Genomic DNA, 18,387 nt, shown 5'->3' on the forward strand with positions numbered 1-18,387 from the left:
TGTATCATATATTTACACACACGCCTATACCAGAAAAAGGGGCTTATACAACTTGATAAACTGAACCAACAGAACAAAAATACATTTTGAATAATCAATTTATTTTGGCAAAACTAAATTACATAGACAAAAAAAAAGTTGGATTACTTATGTTCCAAATCTTTAAAAAGAAAGAAAGAAAGATGTTTTACAGAAGAAGAAAGATACATAAACAGAAAGAAAGTAGTAACTGCCAACAATAATTTGAGTGACAGAAACTTTTTCGGGCGAAATGGCTGAAGCAACATCAGGAATACAGGATGTGTAAACCTTGAGTTTCACCATTTGTAAACCACGTGTTCTTCAACAAACATAGACCACAGTGCCGACAGACTTGCAGCATTTCGCACAGCTCTGTGGCATTATAGACTCAGGGAGGTTGTTACTTATGTGATAGCTTTCGGTAATAAATGATGTACCAATTATTTCAAATACGTAACCCCACTGATGGTAACAAGATGAATTAGTCTAGTCATCACTGTCAGTTGATTTGTAGTGATCTTCGTCGATGGTGGAAAAGATATGACCTTCGTTGCTAAGGAACTCCACAGCTTGTCTGTTAAAGCAAAAGGAAACAGCATTTTAGAAGTGCTAAAAATCAAATTAAAAAAAATCCGAAGGGTTACCATAATAATTTCATGGTATTATTATTAATAATAATACCATGAAATAAAATATTTGTGAACTGAGTACCAAGTAGACAAATCATTTCCTGTACACTAAAGGAAAATCTCTTTAAAAAAATACAATAAAAGCATAAAATCTAATATAAAATTATATATTAGATTTTTTTCTTTTATTGTATCTTTTTCACTCTGGTACAGTTTCAGAAAACAAAGCAAAACTACCAAATTAGCATGCAGTGGGTGTTTCACTCGGGTCATTCTAAAGTCTTGGACATACACTTCCTGTAGTTTGCATAACGTATGTACTGCTAACACCAAAAGGGTGTAACTGCATTTTTCTATTATTATTATTATTTTTTAAACTGAGGTTGTACTGTCCCTGCTCAAATTTTGCATAGTGGGATGCACCAAAAGAAAGTAACTGAGAGCAAAGTTTTTATAAACTGACCCAAACAAAGTCCTTCAAGACCACATTGTCTTGAAGGACAAAGACAATGTGGTCTTGATCCGTAATAAGATAAGGAGGAAACTTTGTTATCTTGACATTCACCATCCCTTAATAAAGCTACCGTACTTTTATCAAGAAGTCAAACTAAAGCATTCAGCTTGTCCTTTAAAGCTGAATGCTTTAATGCTCTAATGTTTTAGAGCATTAAAGCAGCTTGCTAGAACACATCTAAAGTTAACTCTCCATCACAAATAATGTGTTAACTCTTGACTTGTAAAAAACAACAACAAAAAAGAACACTTTAGCCACTACAGGCCTTCTCTCTTGGTTTCAGTTTGTTTAACAGCGTTGTACCTCCAGTGACTGTGTTGTTCAGACCAAGTCCATTTTGCAGATAAAGGGTTGAGAGTTTAAATTGTGGGAATTCATTTTGTAGTGAAACTTTGTTGCAAAATCTCTTTGCTATTTGGAAAAAATGTATGTTGTAATTTTGTGTGAGCTTCTCTCTCTTTGAAACCATCCTTTTTATGACGGTACAAACCCAACGTAAAAAGTAAAATAATAATTTGAACGTCATTTAAGTGGATGCAGCTTAGTTTGCCTCTTGGTCTGTTTCAGCGTATGTAAGAGCTTTTCTACTTTTCCAACAGTCAAAAAGTAACATTTTATATTGTTTTATCACTTTAAAACTTACTTGATCACAGCAATACTCATGCTGCCGAGTCTCTTCTTTAGTTCTTGAATGCTAATACCCTGCGGTTCTGGACAGCTTCTTATCAAACACAGCACCTTGAGAGAGAAAAGTCGACAGGGTAAGCAAGCTGACACACACTGCTAAAAGAAGCTATGTTCCAGTCTACTGACTTCTTTTTCTGAAAATGTTTTTTATAAAACAACAAATCTTTGATGCAGTTCACACAAAGAAGTCGAAGACAGGATGTAAGAGTCAACGATCACTGTTTGGGTTTACATAAATAAACGGGTGTAATAGCTGTTCTTTTCAGCATTCAGATACAGTGCCCCTTCATTTCTCACCACAGCTTATCTATGATAGTTAAGAACTGTGAATTTCTTGTTACCGCTGTCTGATTTATTTAGGCTCACCTGATTCTGGTTTGCACTTAACCCATTGTTGGTCATGTCGTTGGCACCTGCATAGCCTCCTGCATTCCCATCCATGCCTCCCATGGTGGGTCGTGACATGGGCATGGCACTACTGCTCATTCCTCCTCCGGCAGCCGACTGAAAGAGAATGAAATTGCACGTTTTCAACATTATACATAGATTTGATAAAGGATACAGAACAACCTTCAGAGACAGATATGTAAAAGTATGACACTGAAAATGTGATTACGACCGCCTGATACACATTCATCAAAAAAAAACCAAAAAAAAAACCCATGCATCTCAAACGGAAAGGTACCCCTGGCTATTATTAGCCAATCCATTTATAACAGGCTGTTGGTCAATTTCATAAATAAATATAGAGCACTTAAAACAAGTGAGTGTTAAGCCTATTTGGTGGCAGTAACAGTCTGAGTTTGACCTCACGGGTTCCGGCAGTCTACAGAGTATTAGAGGGATTGATGAGCGTTAAAGCCATGTATACTGAAGCAGACTATGCCCTTTATGGAACATAGGATACAAAAAGTAAATTTGCAGCGCTGCAGAAGCAATAGTTATCTAGAAAGCTTAATTTTTATTATGTCATTACTCAGTTTCACTTCTAATGTGTTTCTATATTGACTGCAAATCATTTTTTAAGCCATTTAAAACAAAACAATCATTCTGTACGACCTCTAATGTGTTTAAAATCATCTCTCAAAGCTGTTAGAATTATGGTTTTAATACATAAAACAAAAAGAAAAAAAATAGCCAGGCTGTAGAAGTCAGATAAGGTGTTGACTGGGCTTGGATATTTATACCCATTCACTGAAATCATGTGTGTCTGTGGGAGCTCACTCTCACACTTAGCACAAACACAACTAAAAGATGTGACAACGCTGTACTGTTTCTTAGTAATCTGGCAAACAAACTAAGCAATCTTTAACAGAAGTGGTATTCATAGAACCGATCTCAACTTCCCTTTTTCACTTGTTTAGCCACCATTAAAGGCTGTGAAGGTATAAGCACAAGATTTCTCACCATAGTTTGAGGCTTGCTGAGTGCCATGTGTGCTTGGACAACCTCTAACATATGAGAGGTGATTTCATTCATATCCTCCAGGGGCCTGACGCTGAATGCCACAACAGACCTGTGGTTCTAAGAAAGGAAGGCACAAAAAAATAGACACGCCATCATGAATTCAGAGAGGAATTAAAGCGAGCAACATCCACTTCAAGTATTTCAAGTGATGAAACAAATCTATGTTGGTAAAGGTGTAAAAGCCTTCTTAAGTGGAGCTCAAGTGTAATTTAGACACATGTTAGACACATGTCTCACACACACACACAAAGGTTAATAAATATTTAAATGTGAACAAGATTAAATATGACATTGTCAAAAATGTTTGTGCATTGAGAAATCATACAGCCGCTTGAAAATTTTACACTGTCATGTTGCCTTTCAATGAAATCATGATGCAAGTCATAAGTTCCTACTTGATTCTGGGTACTGTGCAAATGTTGTTAGCATTTACTTTAAATGAACCATTTCCAATTGATTCACAGTCTGTTTGTGTGTGTGTGTGTGTGTGTGTGCGCGCGCGCGCGTGGTTATCCGCACGCAAATATATTCTTTTTTTTTTTTATTTAATTTTACAATAAACCTCACTGATAAATAACTAACTCAGCAATATCAGCTGCTGGCGAGTCTCATCCAGTTGTTGGAACTCCAGCTGGCTGTTAGGTCTCGTTCTGCTCTTTAGGTCTCACTGGAGCAGCACATGAGCCATTACTCCACCAGCTGCAGTTAACAATGGGGCAGGAATCAGTCTGGCTGCGGGAAGCAGCTGATTGACTTTGAAGAATGCCACAACACCAACCACCAAGTAAGCTAGTAGAGCAGGGCCTCAAGTGCCGGTGTCCTGCAGGTTTTAGATATGACCCTGGGTCAACACACCTGAATCAAATGATTAGTTCATTACCAGGCCTCTGGAGAACTTCAAGACATGTTGAGGAGGCAATTTAACCATTTAAATCAGCTGTGTTGGATCAAGGACACATCTAAAACCTGCAGGATGTGTCCTCTCTGGAGGACATATCCTGGGGCCTGGAGTTGGACACCCCTGTAGTAGACGGTGGATGGGGTTTGATAGCAACCACACTTTTAAACTAATAAGCGGTCATAGGTGGCAGATATTAAACTCACCTGAAAAGAGCGCAGATTTCCAGATACTTTGACATATGTTCCTGGGGGAAGGACAGTGCTGTCCACACTTTGGTCCTGTATAAATAAAAAGCACATACTTGATCCTTTTCATCCAATTCCAGTTAATTTTCCTTAGGATTTGTGTTACTACTGCCCTTTCCTCTTGGCCTTCTACTTAAAGAAATGTAATGCTAAACAGATATTATAGTATAGTAGCTTTCTCACTATGTAATGGAGTTTATATACACATAATTACCTCATGTTTCAATACAGACTGAGCTTGCAGCAGAGCTGTGATGGTGGATACTTACCTCTGTGTCTACCCATTGCTTCACATCCATGGGAGCGCCTGTCATGTCATCAACCTTGTACTGGATGTTGGTCATGGATTTATCTGTGCTTCTGATGACCCCCACAATGGTGACCTATGACACAGAACACAATTATTATGAAATCTGGAAATATTAGAATAGTTATTACGTCCATGTTGCAAAATGTTGTAACATAAAATGATTTAAAATTCTGCATTTGGTCTGACTGTTAGATAGATGTTTATTTATTTAAAAGGATTTTTAAAAAAGTACAATCAACATAGATGGATATTCAACATAATTTCTGTAAACAAAAGTAACTTGTATTTAAAAGGGAGTGTAAAGTTGCTGTTGTTCAACTGCAGAAGTAAAAAAAAACCTGTATTACAGAGTACCAAACTAATGCTATTAAGAGATGAAAAAGTAACTGGTTAGTGAACTAACTGAATGGTTTGGCTCACCTGGGCAACATCCACATCTCCTACTCTGAATGACTCATCGGCTTGGGAAGCAGACATTAGCTGAGACACTGTGCAGGGGATTATTTGGTTGGCACGTGTTCTCTGCAAAGACCCAAACACAAATGGGTTGACCTGTCAATTTGTGCTTCCATCACTATACAGAAGTCAACATGTGTACAAAGAGGGGATATCTCACTTGGCAAATGAAGGTATAAGATAAGACTTTATTGATCCCACAACGGGGAAATATTTGCGTCACCTCAGCTCAGGTACAGATATCAGAAGGAAATACAAATAAGCACAATCAATGAAAAAAAGTAAGATAATAAAAGTAATAAAAGTATGGTGTTGCTGGTTTTCAGCACAATTTTTACAGATTTATGTCTGTGTCAAGTCTTTAGTGAATTATTCCGACTTTTAAGTGTAGATATAAGTACAGACCCCCTTTTTCTCTCCCCCCTGGGATAAGGCAGGTGATGCAAATCCTCCTGGAGACTGAGTGTAGCCCCCAGCCATACTGGACTCACTGTACCCTCCTGAAAATGTATAAAGAGGTAAACAACTGTGTCACCGAAATCGTTTATTAAACATGATCTTCATTTGACCCACCTTCACTCACATTCAACACACAATAACAAAGACGTCTGTAGTCAAGCTAACGTGGACCGAAACAACACAGCGACACCGAGTCCATATGGCTGCTTTATAAACACAACGGTGTCGAAATACAACTCACCCTGATTCCACATGCTTCAGCTGTTTGTTTAACTTATTAAAGTAAGGCGTAAAATGTTACGTGCAGTAATGTATGTAGCCAAACGTATTTCTCTGGTCCTCTTCCTCGTTTAATCCCGCGCGCAACCTTCAATGTACAGCGCAGGCGCACAGTGGAACTCCCGCGAAATCTATGATGACGCAGATCTTCTACGTCAGGTAATTCAGCCCTAATTTTTGCTTGTCAGGCTATCGTTCCCCTTCCAGCGCCAAGACTGACCAATGCAAAAGCACAAACTCTGGTCCCAAACCACTGTTTAACATGTACTAACATTATTATTATCATTATTATTATTATTATTATTTGCTATATTACTTAATGAAGCTGTCCATGGCCTGGGAGACTGGTGTCAAGCCAGCCTCCAATTCGAGACTTGCAGTCAAGCCAGCCTCCAGTTGATTTTACGTTCCCTGTGTATTCAAAGTATTACGGGAATGGATGTGGAAACCAGATTTCAAAATAAAAGCCAACTTCGAGTGAATTAACAGATATGTTAAGAACATAATAACATATAATTTAGGCTTTTTTTTTTTTTTTTAGAAACTCTAATGTTACATCTACATGACACAGCCTTGTACCCTAATTGTGCCCTGTCAAGGCCATCTTATTTTGGATTTCAAAGTAAAAGCCCTGTGAATCTTCATTTTTGAACTACTCTTTCAATGAATTCATAATGCTCTTAAAAGCAAAAGTCGTATTTCCAAATACTATTTGAACTTTGTATCAACACTTTCCAACCGCAGTCTTTTTCACAGTAATACCATATCAAATAAATTGTTTCTGATTTTGCTTTTCATAGTAATGGCCCTTTGAAATTGCCGATATTTGACTTAATCTTCTAACGATTCAAAATGCTCTAAAATGGAAAATTCCTGTTTCCACAGGGTAATTCCACCTTAGATCAACAGTATACAACCCCACAGTGATACCATATCAATATCAAGTCATTCTGATTTTGCTTTCAAAAATAAAAGCCCTTTCAAATTGTCCATAATTGACCTAACTTTCAGTGATTTCAAAATGCTCTAAAATGGAAAATTCCTGTTTCCACAGGGTAATTCCACTTTAGATCAACGGTATACAACCCCACAGTGACACCATATCAATATCAAGTCATTCTGATTTTGCTTTCAAAAATAAAAGCCTTTTCAAATTGTCCATAATTGACCTAACTTTCAGTGATTTCAAAATGCTCTTAAATAGAATTTTGCTGTTTCCACAGGGTAATTCCACTTTAGATCAACAGTATACAACCTCACAGTGATACCATATCAATATCAAGTCATTCTGATTTTGCTTTCAAAAATAAAAGCCTTTTCAAATTGTCCATAATTGACCTAACTTTCAGTGATTTCAAAATGCTCTTAAATAGAATTTTGCTGTTTCCACAGGGTAATTCCACTTTAGATCAACAGTATACAACCTCACAGTGATACCATATCAATATCAAGTCATTCTGATTTTGCTTTCAAAAATAAAAGCCTTTTCAAATTGTCCATAATTGACCTAACTTTCAGTGATTTCAAAATGCTCTAAAATGAAAAATTCTTGTTTCCACAGGGTAATTCCACCTTAGATCAACAGTATACAACCCCACAGTGACACCATATCAATATCAAGTCATTCTGATTATGCCTTCCAAAATAAAAGCCTTTTCAAATTGTCCATAATTGACCTAACTTTCAGTGATTTCAAAATGCTCTAAAATGGAAAATTCCTGTTTCCACAGGGTAATTCCACTCCAGATCAACAGTATACAACCCCACGGTGATACCATATCAATATCAAGTCATTCTGATTTTGCTTTCAAAAATAAAAGCCCTTTCAAATTGTCCACAATTGACCTAACTTTCAGTGATTTCAAAATGCTCTTAAATAGAATTTTGCTGTTTCCACAGGGTAATTCCACTTTAGATCAACAGTATACAACCTCACAGTAATACCATATCAATATCAAGTCATTCTGATTTTGCTTTTCATAGTAATGGCCCTTTGAAATTGCCGATATTTGACTTAATCTTCTAACGATTCAAAATGCTCTAAAATGAAAAATTCTTGTTTCCACAGGGTAATTCCACTTTAGATCAACAGTATACAACCTCACAGTGATACCATATCAATATCAAGTCATTCTGATTTTGCTTTCAAAAATTAAAGCCTTTTCAAATTGTCCATAATTGACCTAACTTTCAGTGATTTCAAAATGCTCTAAAATGGAAAATTCCTGTTTCCACAGGGTAATTCCACTTTAGATCAACAGTATACAACCTCACGATGTTATCATATCAATATCAAGACATTCTGATTTTGCTTTCAAAAATAAAAGCCCTTTCAAATTGTCCATAATTGACCTAACTTTCAGTGATTTCAAAATGCTCTAAAATGAAAAATTCTTGTTTCCACAGGGTAATTCCACCTTAGATCAACAGTATACAACCCCACAGTGACACCATATCAATATCAAGTCATTCTGATTATGCCTTCCAAAATAAAAGACTTTTCAAATTGTCCATAGTTGACCTACCTTTCAGTGATTTCAAAATGCTCTTAAATAGAATTTTGCTGTTTCCACAGGGTAATTCCACTTTAGATCAACAGTATACAACCCCACGGTGATACCATATCAATATCAAGTCATTCTGATTTTGCCTTCCAAAATAAATGCCCTTTCAAATTGAACATATACGGCCTACTTTTTTGACGATTTCAAAATGTTCTTAAACAGAATTTTGCTGTTTCCACAGGATAATTTCACTTTAGTTCAACAGTATACAACCTCACGATGTTACCATATCAATTTCAAGTCATTCTGATTTTGCTTTCAAAAATAAAAGCATTTTCAAACTGCCCATATCTGACTTGATCCTGAAACAATTTCAAAATGCTCTAAAATGGAAAATTCCTGTTTCCACAGGGTAATTCCACCTTAGATCAACAGTATACAGCCCCACAGTGATACCATATCAATATCAAGTCATTCTGATTATGCCTTCCAAAATAAATGCCCTTTCAAATTGAGCATATATACGACCTACTTTTTTAACGATTTCAAAATGTTCTTAAAAAGAATTTTGCTGTTTCCACAGGATAATTTCACTTTAGGTCAACAGTATACAACCTCACGATGTTACCATATCAATATCAAGTCATTCTGATTATGCCTTCCAAAATAAAAGACTTTTCAAATTGCCAAGATACGACCTACTCTTTTAAAGATTTCAAAATGCTCTAAAAGTGAAAATTGCTGTTTCCACAGGATAATTTCACTTTAGGTCAACAGTATACAACCTGACGATGTTACCACATCAATATCAAGTCATTCTGATTTTGCTTTCAAAAATAAAAGACTTTTCAAAATGCCCATATCTGACTTGATCCTGAAACAATTTCAAAATGCTCTAAAATGGAAAATTCCTGTTTCCACAGGGTAATTCCACCTTAGATCAACAGTATACAGCCCCACAGTGATACCATATCAATATCAAGTCATTCTGATTTTGTTTTCAAAAATAAAAGCCCTTTCAAATTGTCCACAATTGACCTAACTTTCAGTGATTTCAAAATGCTCTAAAATGGAAAATTCCTGTTTCCACAGGATAATTTCACTTTAGGTCAACAGTATACAACCTCACGATGTTACCATATCAATTTCAAGTAATTCTGATTATGCCTTCCAAAATAATGGCCTGTTGAAAATGCCCATAATTTACCTAACTTTCAGTGATTTCGGAATGCTCTAAAAAGGAAATTTTCTGTTTCCACAGAATAATTTCACTTTAAATCAACAGTATACAACCTCACGATGTTACCATGTCAATTTCAAGTCAGTCTGATTTTGCTTTTCAAATTAAAAGCTTTTTCAATTTGCCCATATATGACTTACTCTTGGAGCGAATTCAAAATGCTCTAAGATGGAAAATTGCTGTTTCCACAGCATAATTCCACTTTAGATCAATAGTATCCAACCCCACAGTGATACCATATCAATATCAAATCAGTCTGATGTTGCCTTCCAAAATAAAAGACTTTTCAAATTGCCGATATACGACCTACTCTTTTAAAGAATTCAGAACGCTCTAAAAATGAAACTTGCTCTTTCCACAGGATGAATCCATGTTAGATCAAAAGTGTACATCCACACCATGGTACTACTTCAATTTCAAGTCATTCTGATTTTGCCTTCCAAAATAATGGCCTGTTGAAAATGCCAATAACTTACCTAACTTTCAGTGATTTCGGAATGCTCTAAAAAGGAAATTTTCTGTTTCCACAGAATAATTTCACTTTAAATCAACAGTATACAACCCCACAGAGATACGATGTTAAGATCAAGTCACTCTGATTTTGCCTTCCAAAATAAAAGTATTTTCAAATTGCCCGTAGACGACCTACTCGTTTAACGATTTCAAAATGCTCTTAAATTGAAAGATGCTGTTTCCACAGGATAATTCCACTTTAGATCAACAGTATCCAACCCGACAGTAAAACCATGTAAATTTTATGTTGGTCTGATTTCGCCTTTCAAATTAATGGCCCGTCGAATTTGTCCATATGTGATATACTCTTTCAATTATTTCAGAATGTTTTAAAAATGAAAATTGCTGTTTCAACACATATTGGGTTTTCATTTTGAAAAGCAAAATCAGACTCAATTGATTATGACAGAATTGAATCATAAAGATGATGTAAAAGGAAGCTGAAATTGCCACTAGGTTGTAATTGATAGTACGTTTATATTTTAAGTCTGTGGAAAGATGTCATGGTTGGTTTGCAAGCTGTTTTGTAATTTCTTTATTTAGAATGACATCTTTCCACAGACTTAAAATATAAACGTACTATCAATTACAACCTAGTGGCAATTTCAGCTTCCTTTTACATCATCTTTATGATTCAATTCTGTCATAATCAATTGAGTCTGATTTTGCTTTTCAAAATGAAAACCCAATATGTGTTGAAACAGCAATTTTCATTTTTAAAACATTCTGAAATAATTGAAAGAGTATATCACATATGGACAAATTCGACGGGCCATTAATTTGAAAGGCGAAATCAGACCAACATAAAATTTACATGGTTTTACTGTCGGGTTGGATACTGTTGATCTAAAGTGGAATTATCCTGTGGAAACAGCATCTTTCAATTTAAGAGCATTTTGAAATCGTTAAACGAGTAGGTCGTCTACGGGCAATTTGAAAATACTTTTATTTTGGAAGGCAAAATCAGAGTGACTTGATCTTAACATCGTATCTCTGTGGGGTTGTATACTGTTGATTTAAAGTGAAATTATTCTGTGGAAACAGAAAATTTCCTTTTTAGAGCATTCCGAAATCACTGAAAGTTAGGTAAGTTATTGGCATTTTCAACAGGCCATTATTTTGGAAGGCAAAATCAGAATGACTTGAAATTGATATGGTAACATCGTGAGGTTGTATACTGTTGACCTAAAGTGAAATTATCCTGTGGAAACAACAATTTTCACTTTTAGAGCATTTTGAAATCTTTAAAAGAGTAGGTCGTATCTTGGCAATTTGAAAAGTCTTTTATTTTGGAAGGCATAATCAGAATGACTTGATATTGATATGGTATCACTGTGGGGCTGTATACTGTTGATCTAAGGTGGAATTACCCTGTGGAAACAGGAATTTTCCATTTTAGAGCATTTTGAAATTGTTCCAGGATCAAGTCAGATATGGGCATTTTGAAAAGTCTTTTATTTTTGAAAGCAAAATCAGAATGACTTGATATTGATATGGTAACATCGTGAGGTTGTATACTGTTGACCTAAAGTGAAATTATCCTGTGGAAACAGCAAAATTCTTTTTAAGAACATTTTGAAATCGTTAAAAAAGTAGGTCGTATATATGCTCAATTTGAAAGGGCATTTATTTTGGAAGGCATAATCAGAATGACTTGATATTGATATGGTGTCACTGTGGGGTTGTATACTGTTGATCTAAAGTGGAATTACCCTGTGGAAACAGGAATTTTCCATTTTAGAGCATTTTGAAATCACTGAAAGTTAGGTCAATTATGGACAATTTGAAAAGGCTTTTATTTTTGAAAGCAAAATCAGAATGACTTGATATTGATATGGTATCACTGTGGGGCTGTATACTGTAAATACAGAGTGGAATTATCCTGTGGAAACAGGAATTTTCCATTTTAGAGCATTTTGAAATCACTGAAAGTTAGGTCAATTATGGACAATTTGAAAAGGCTTTTATTTTGGAAGGCATAATCAGAATGACTTGATATTGATATGGTATCACTGTGGGGTTGTATACTGTTGATCTAAGGTGGAATTACCCTGTGGAAACAAGAATTTTTCATTTTAGAGCATTTTGAAATCACTGAAAGTTAGGTCAATTATGGACAATTTGAAAAGGCTTTTATTTTTGAAAGCAAAATCAGAATGACTTGATATTGATATGGTATCACTGTGGGGCTGTATACTGTAAATACAGAGTGGAATTATCCTGTGGAAACAGGAATTTTCCATTTTAGAGCATTTTGAAATCACTGAAAGTTAGGTCAATTGTGGACAATTTGAAAGGGCTTTTATTTTTGAAAACAAAATCAGAATGACTTGATATTGATATGGTATCACTGTGGGGTTGTATACTGTTGATCTAAGGTGGAATTACCCTGTGGAAACAAGAATTTTTCATTTTAGAGCATTTTGAATCGTTAGAAGATTAAGTCAAATATCGGCAATTTCAAAGGGCCATTACTATGAAAAGCAAAATCAGAATGACTTGATATTGATATGGTATCACTGTGAGGTTGTATACTGTTGATCTAAAGTGGAATTACCCTGTGGAAACAGCAAAATTCTATTTAAGAGCATTTTGAAATCACTGAAAGTTAGGTCAATTATGGACAATTTGAAAAGGCTTTTATTTTTGAAAGCAAAATCAGAATGACTTGATATTGATATGGTATCACCGTGGGGTTGTATACTGTTGATCTAAAGTGGAATTACCCTGTGGAAACAGGAATTTTCCATTTTAGAGCATTTTGAAATCACTGAAAGGTAGGTCAACTATGGACAATTTGAAAAGTCTTTTATTTTGGAAGGCATAATCAGAATGACTTGATATTGATATGGTATCACTGCGGGGTTGTATACTGTTGATCTAAAGTGGAATTACCCTGTGGAAACAAGAATTTTTCATTTTAGAGCATTTTGAATCGTTAGGAGATTAAGTCAAATATCGGCAATTTCAAAGGGCCATTACTATGAAAAGCAAAATCAGAATGACTTGATATTGATATGGTATCACTGTGAGGTTGTATACTGTTGATCTAAAGTGGAATTACCCTGTGGAAACAGCAAAATTCTATTTTAGAGCATTTTGAAATCACTGAAAGTTAGGTCAATTGTGGACAATTTGAAAGGGCTTTTATTTTTGAAAGCAAAATCAGAATGACTTGATATTGATATGGTATCACTGTGAGGTTGTATACTGTTGATCTAAAGTGGAATTACCCTGTGGAAACAGCAAAATTCTATTTAAGAGCATTTTGAAATCACTGAAAGTTAGGTCAATTATGGACAATTTGAAAAGGCTTTTATTTTTGAAAGCAAAATCAGAATGACTTGATATTGATATGGTGTCACTGTGGGGTTGTATACCGTTGATCTAAAGTGGAATTACCCTGTGGAAACAGGAATTTTCCATTTTAGAGCATTTTGAAATCACTGAAAGTTAGGTCAATTATGGACAATTTGAAAGGGCTTTTATTTTTGAAAGCAAAATCAGAATGACTTGATATTGATATGGTATCACTGTGGGGTTGTATACTGTTGATCTAAGGTGGAATTACCCTGTGGAAACAGGAATTTTCCATTTTAGAGCATTTTGAATCGTTAGAAGATTAAGTCAAATATCGGCAATTTCAAAGGGCCATTACTATGAAAAGCAAAATCAGAAACAATTTATTTGATATGGTATTACTGTGAAAAAGACTGCGGTTGGAAAGTGTTGATACAAAGTTCAAATAGTATTTGGAAATACGACTTTTGCTTTTAAGAGCATTATGAATTCATTGAAAGAGTAGTTCAAAAATGAAGATTCACAGGGCTTTTACTTTGAAATCCAAAATAAGATGGCCTTGATAGTGACAGGGCACAATTAGGGTACAAGGCTGTGTCATGTAGATGTAACATTAGAGTTTCTAAAAAAAAAAAAAGCCTAAATTATATGTTATTATGTTCTTAACATATCTGTTAATTCACTCGAAGTTGGCTTTTATTTTGAAATCCGGTTTCCACATCCATTCCCGTAATACTTTGAATACACAGGGAACGTAAAATCAACTGGAGGCTGGCTTGACTGCAAGTCTCGAATTGGAGGCTGGCTTGACTGCAAGTCTCGAATTGGAGGCTGGCTTGACACAAGTCCTGGGAGTTACGTCTGCCTGAAAGAGAAACATCAGGGAATGATTTTGAAAGAGTCCTAAGGTTGCTTTCATGAACTTCCCGAAGCACTACGTGCTCACGCGCGGTTTTGCGGCTTTGCAATTGCCATAATAAATCATTTCCAAAGAACATTTGCAAACCCATAGCTGTGTTTATCAAAAACAGACAGATATTGCAAAATTTCCAACGATGATTAAAAACGCCCCTTTACTGTAAAAAGAAATAAGCGAAACAAATAATAACAAAACCAAAACAAAGCAAAACATTTTTTATTTGCATCATCAGCTTGAGAAACAGATTCTCCACAGTTATAACAGCGTCGATTTGGGGAAACACGAGTATCACGCGAGGGCACCATGAATAAAATCCTTTTGTATTTAGTGAAATATTACAGTGTAACAGCGAAAACATTCGCACGTAGATGTGTTTTAATATACTGTGTCTATATACTCCTGCTATGAATGTATGTATATTTATTGGATTCTTAAACAGCGCATGCCCAAATAAGGTAACTGTAAAAGGTGGTCTGCTAAATTTAAATTTAGTCCACATAAAAATAGTCTAGGCGTAGTCTACAAGCAGGAATTCGACTCTCAAATAGCTTCACAGATATATGGATATATATATAGAGCTTTTTTCAGCCGAAGCTTTTTATTGTCTTTAGATTTATTTTGATACTTATTTTTATTTATTTAATTGTATGCAGGCTAAAATGTAGTCTTGCATCATTACTGATAGCGAAGTATCCCCTGCACATAGGGATCCAAACACCTTTAAGCCTCAGATGCGTCATGACCAGTCATCTTATCATGATTTCGCCTTTATAGACTTACGGCATACCTTTTAAACCAGGTCTTGATTTTTGTCGGATGTTTCTTCCTCTCAAAGGCTTCGACATGTCGGCAGTAAGGCTGCTTCTGTCTTGCTTTCTTTTTAAAGAGGCTTTTGCGCTCTCGGGTAAGCATCAGATAAATCAAGTGTATATCTTAATCTCGGGATAACTTACTGGATGCCATTACGCATCGTTCTTACACAGGGAACTTTTGGCACATCACGGATCTCCACTGGGACCCAACGTACAAACTGAGCAACAACAATCCTGCACTGGTGTGCGCATCCAGTGGCAAACGACCTGCAGCCAATGCTGGTAAATTTGGAGACTATGTTTGTGACTCGCCATGGCACCTGATCAACTCTTCTGTTTATGCAATGAAGAGTATTCTACCAAACCCGGACTTCATCGTATGGACTGGGTATGTTACTTTTTTTTTAATGAATATTGCAGGACAGTGCTAGTCTTAAGACTATATCTGGGGAAATAAATGCTTGTTTGCCTTTACAGTCATGATATTTTCAGATTAGTATTTGGTATTGACATGTTTGACTGCAATTAATCCTGAAACAATCTGCTGTGTTACTTCTCAGTGATGACACTCCACATGTTGATAATAAAGATCTGGGAGAAGACGCAGTGCTCAACATTATCAACAACCTCACTGACATCATAAATCGAGTGTTTCCAAGTAATTACAAAATCAGGCGGAAACATGCAAGGTCAACACATATGATAGTGTTTTAGCGTTGGCTGCTTCTAATAAATAATGTCTTTTATACATTATTGTCTTGTTTAGACACTAAAGTGTACTCAGCCCTGGGGAACCATGATTACCACCCGAAGAGTCAGCTTCCTGCAGCCCCAAGCTCTATGTATGACCGAATAGCAGAAATGTGGCAAGGCTGGTTGGATCCAAAGTCAAAAGAAACATTTAAAAAAGGTGAAGAAGGCTTTCTCTAATAGTTACAAATATATGTGCAATTACTTTCCAAAGAATGAATACATCAGCTTATGATGCACAGGAAAAATTTAAACACACATTATCTGGGATGTTCCTCTTGCACAGGTGGATACTACACAGAAAAGCTCATGAATCAGACTGGTTTCAGGATGCTGGTCCTTAACACCAATCTCTACTATGATCAGAACAAGCTGACCACGAACATGGATGACCCAGCGGACCAGTTTAGTTGGTCAGATCAGATTCTTACAGAGGCAACCAACAACAAAGAGAAGGCAAAGCATCTCATCTTGTTCATGGATGTTTGGATGTTAGGGACTAGAGCTCAGTAAAAGATGGAGTTTGTAATGAATACAATCCCTGTATAAGCAATTGCCCCTCCAAAAAAGAGATTTGGTCCTGATTGGATTTTAGTTAACTCTGTATTGTTTGGTTTATCAGGTTTACATCATTGGCCACGTTCCTCCAGGTTTCTTCGAGAAGAAAAGAAGTAAACCATGGTTTACACCAAAGTTCAACCGGCGATATTTGGATTTAATTGAGAAGCATCATTCTGTCATTAAAGGCCAGTTCTTTGGCCATCATCACACTGATAGCTTCCGTATGTTCTACAACACAGAGGGTAAGCCACACTGCAGTAATAGTACTCATTTCACCTTGTATTAGTATTACCTGTTTATCACTTAGCCGGAATGCGTCTCCGATATCCAGCATTAACATTAACACACACTAATACTGTTGTTATCAGAGCTGATATCTTGTCCATTTCTACAGGTTCTCCCATTAGTACCATGTTCCTCAGCCCTGGTGTCACACCGTGGGAAACAACACTTCCTGGAGTTAAGGATGGAGCGAACAATCCTGGGATTCGTGTCTTTGAATATGACACAGAAACACTGCTAGTCAAGGCAAGTTTTGGCCTTTACAATTTTCATTAGACATTTATGTTCCTCTAGGGGTGTAGTGGTTAACACATTTGCTTGGCAAGTGAACAGTTGCTAGTTCATTATCAGCCAGATACAAAAATCCCCTTGTATTGTAGCTCCAGAAAGACCATCCGGTGTAAAACGCTGCCAAATCAAACATGTGAAACGCTCCTTGTGGCAACGGGGCAGTCAAAAGTAGCAATCAAGAGCCTAAAAATAGGCTCTTATGCAACTTATATGAATATATATTTGTATTTTAAAAGATTGTAAAACCTTCAGAAATATCTTGTAATGCTTCTATTGTTCGCTTTCTGTGTTTAAACCACATGCTTTCTTTCATGCAGGATGTGGTGACCTATTACCTGAACCTTACTCATGCTAATGTAGCCACAGGACGCTGGGAGAAAGAGTATCGCCTCACAGAGAGTTTCAGAGTACCAGATGCCTCTCCAGCCTCCATGCACGAGGTTCTAAAGCGTGTAGCTGATGACCCCCGCTACCTGCAGAAGTACTATGATTTCAACTCTGTGAACTATGACCTGAGGGATTGTGACAGCGACTGCCGTGTTGACCACGTGTGCGCAGCACGAGAGGTAGACTTTGACAGGTATGAACACTGCCTCGTTAAGGAGGGGGCAGTTTTCATCTATGGTGGCCTCCTGCCACTCATCTCCGTGGCTTTAAGTCTGGTGGTGGCCCATGAGTAATTAATTCAATACTATTTTGAACTATAACTAACTCTGAACTCAGTATGGGTTTATTGTTTCCCTAAACCAACATATAAGCTTTCTCCCTCAGAATCTATAAATATGCAATAATCTTTTGTTTCAAAATTATTAAAATCATGTCCACACGTGTATCACTGACCCATTCAGCAATGCAAACTCCCCCTCTGACTTTCTGACTGGCTGTATGACGTTCCACCTTAAAAACTGCACACTTTTAGCAGAGGAATCTGAGAATAGCTTTCTGGTGTCAACATTTGTAATGAATTTCATTCTTTAAATTATAATTCAAGAGAGACATCAAGAAGCAGGAAGTATTTGTTTTAAATGTCACTATTTAACATGTAGCGCTATAATAATGCATTTTCATACTTTCAGTTATATTACATCTATAAATGAAATGAGTCATGCTCCAGTGTGTAATTAAACTATGGAAAAATGCAACCTTTGTCTTCAGTAATCTTTGGTGTGCCCCTTGACCTTGATTTATGGGTACTGGCTGAATACTTTGTTTCAAAACTACAGAGTATTCTTGTGCCTCTAAAGGTC

At 36.2% G+C, this 18,387-nt stretch overlaps 2 protein-coding genes across 3 annotated transcripts; one reads left to right on the forward strand and one right to left on the reverse strand.

Moving 5' to 3' along the window:
• Positions 1 to 80: 80 nt before the first annotated feature.
• rpa2 (replication protein A2) lies at positions 81 to 15,353 on the reverse strand. Of its 2 annotated transcripts, none has more exons than XM_004550967.5 (9): positions 15,232 to 15,353; positions 5,636 to 5,730; positions 5,195 to 5,296; positions 4,734 to 4,847; positions 4,423 to 4,497; positions 3,259 to 3,375; positions 2,218 to 2,355; positions 1,808 to 1,902; positions 81 to 595 (listed from the first exon to the last, which is right to left on the reverse strand). In XM_004550967.5, exons 1-9 carry the CDS (start codon positions 15,287 to 15,289, stop codon positions 508 to 510), a joined length of 882 nt encoding a protein of 293 aa, XP_004551024.1. In that variant the 5' UTR covers positions 15,290 to 15,353; the 3' UTR covers positions 81 to 507. The 2 variants fall into 2 exon arrangements, with proteins under 2 accessions (XP_004551024.1, XP_004551025.1); XM_004550968.2 differs by lacking the exon at positions 15,232 to 15,353 and adding an exon at positions 5,931 to 6,089.
• Positions 15,236 to 18,282, forward strand: smpdl3b (sphingomyelin phosphodiesterase acid like 3B). The gene is made up of 8 exons (XM_004550966.5): positions 15,236 to 15,348; positions 15,428 to 15,644; positions 15,817 to 15,914; positions 16,023 to 16,166; positions 16,293 to 16,462; positions 16,629 to 16,809; positions 16,962 to 17,095; positions 17,458 to 18,282. Exons 1-8 carry the CDS (start codon positions 15,261 to 15,263, stop codon positions 17,818 to 17,820), a joined length of 1,395 nt encoding a protein of 464 aa, XP_004551023.3. The 5' UTR covers positions 15,236 to 15,260; the 3' UTR covers positions 17,821 to 18,282.
• Positions 18,283 to 18,387: the final 105 nt, after the last annotated feature.

This window comes from Maylandia zebra, linkage group LG11, assembly GCF_041146795.1.
Source record: "Maylandia zebra isolate NMK-2024a linkage group LG11, Mzebra_GT3a, whole genome shotgun sequence".
NCBI lineage: Eukaryota > Metazoa > Chordata > Actinopteri > Cichliformes > Cichlidae > Maylandia > Maylandia zebra.

What these genes read in the sequence shown, in the direction of transcription:
- smpdl3b (XM_004550966.5), top strand. Translation starts at nt 15,261, where the DNA reads ATGTTTCTTCCTCTCAAAGGCTTCGACATGTCGGCAGTAAGGCTGCTT. An exon ending in TATGTTCTACAACACAGAGG is followed by an intron (nt 16,810 to 16,961) that starts GTAAGCCACACT and finishes CCATTTCTACAG; the next exon opens with GTTCTCCCATTAGTACCATG. An exon ending in CAGAAACACTGCTAGTCAAG is followed by an intron (nt 17,096 to 17,457) that starts GCAAGTTTTGGC and finishes TCTTTCATGCAG; the next exon opens with GATGTGGTGACCTATTACCT.
- rpa2 (XM_004550967.5), bottom strand. Translation starts at nt 15,289, where the DNA reads ATGTCGAAGCCTTTGAGAGGAAGAAACATCCGACAAAAATCAAGACCT. An exon ending in AGGGGGGAGAGAAAAAGGGG is followed by an intron (nt 5,297 to 5,635) that starts GTCTGTACTTAT and finishes GGGTCTTTGCAG; the next exon opens with AGAACACGTGCCAACCAAAT. An exon ending in AGCAATGGGTAGACACAGAG is followed by an intron (nt 4,498 to 4,733) that starts GTAAGTATCCAC and finishes TTATTTATACAG; the next exon opens with GACCAAAGTGTGGACAGCAC.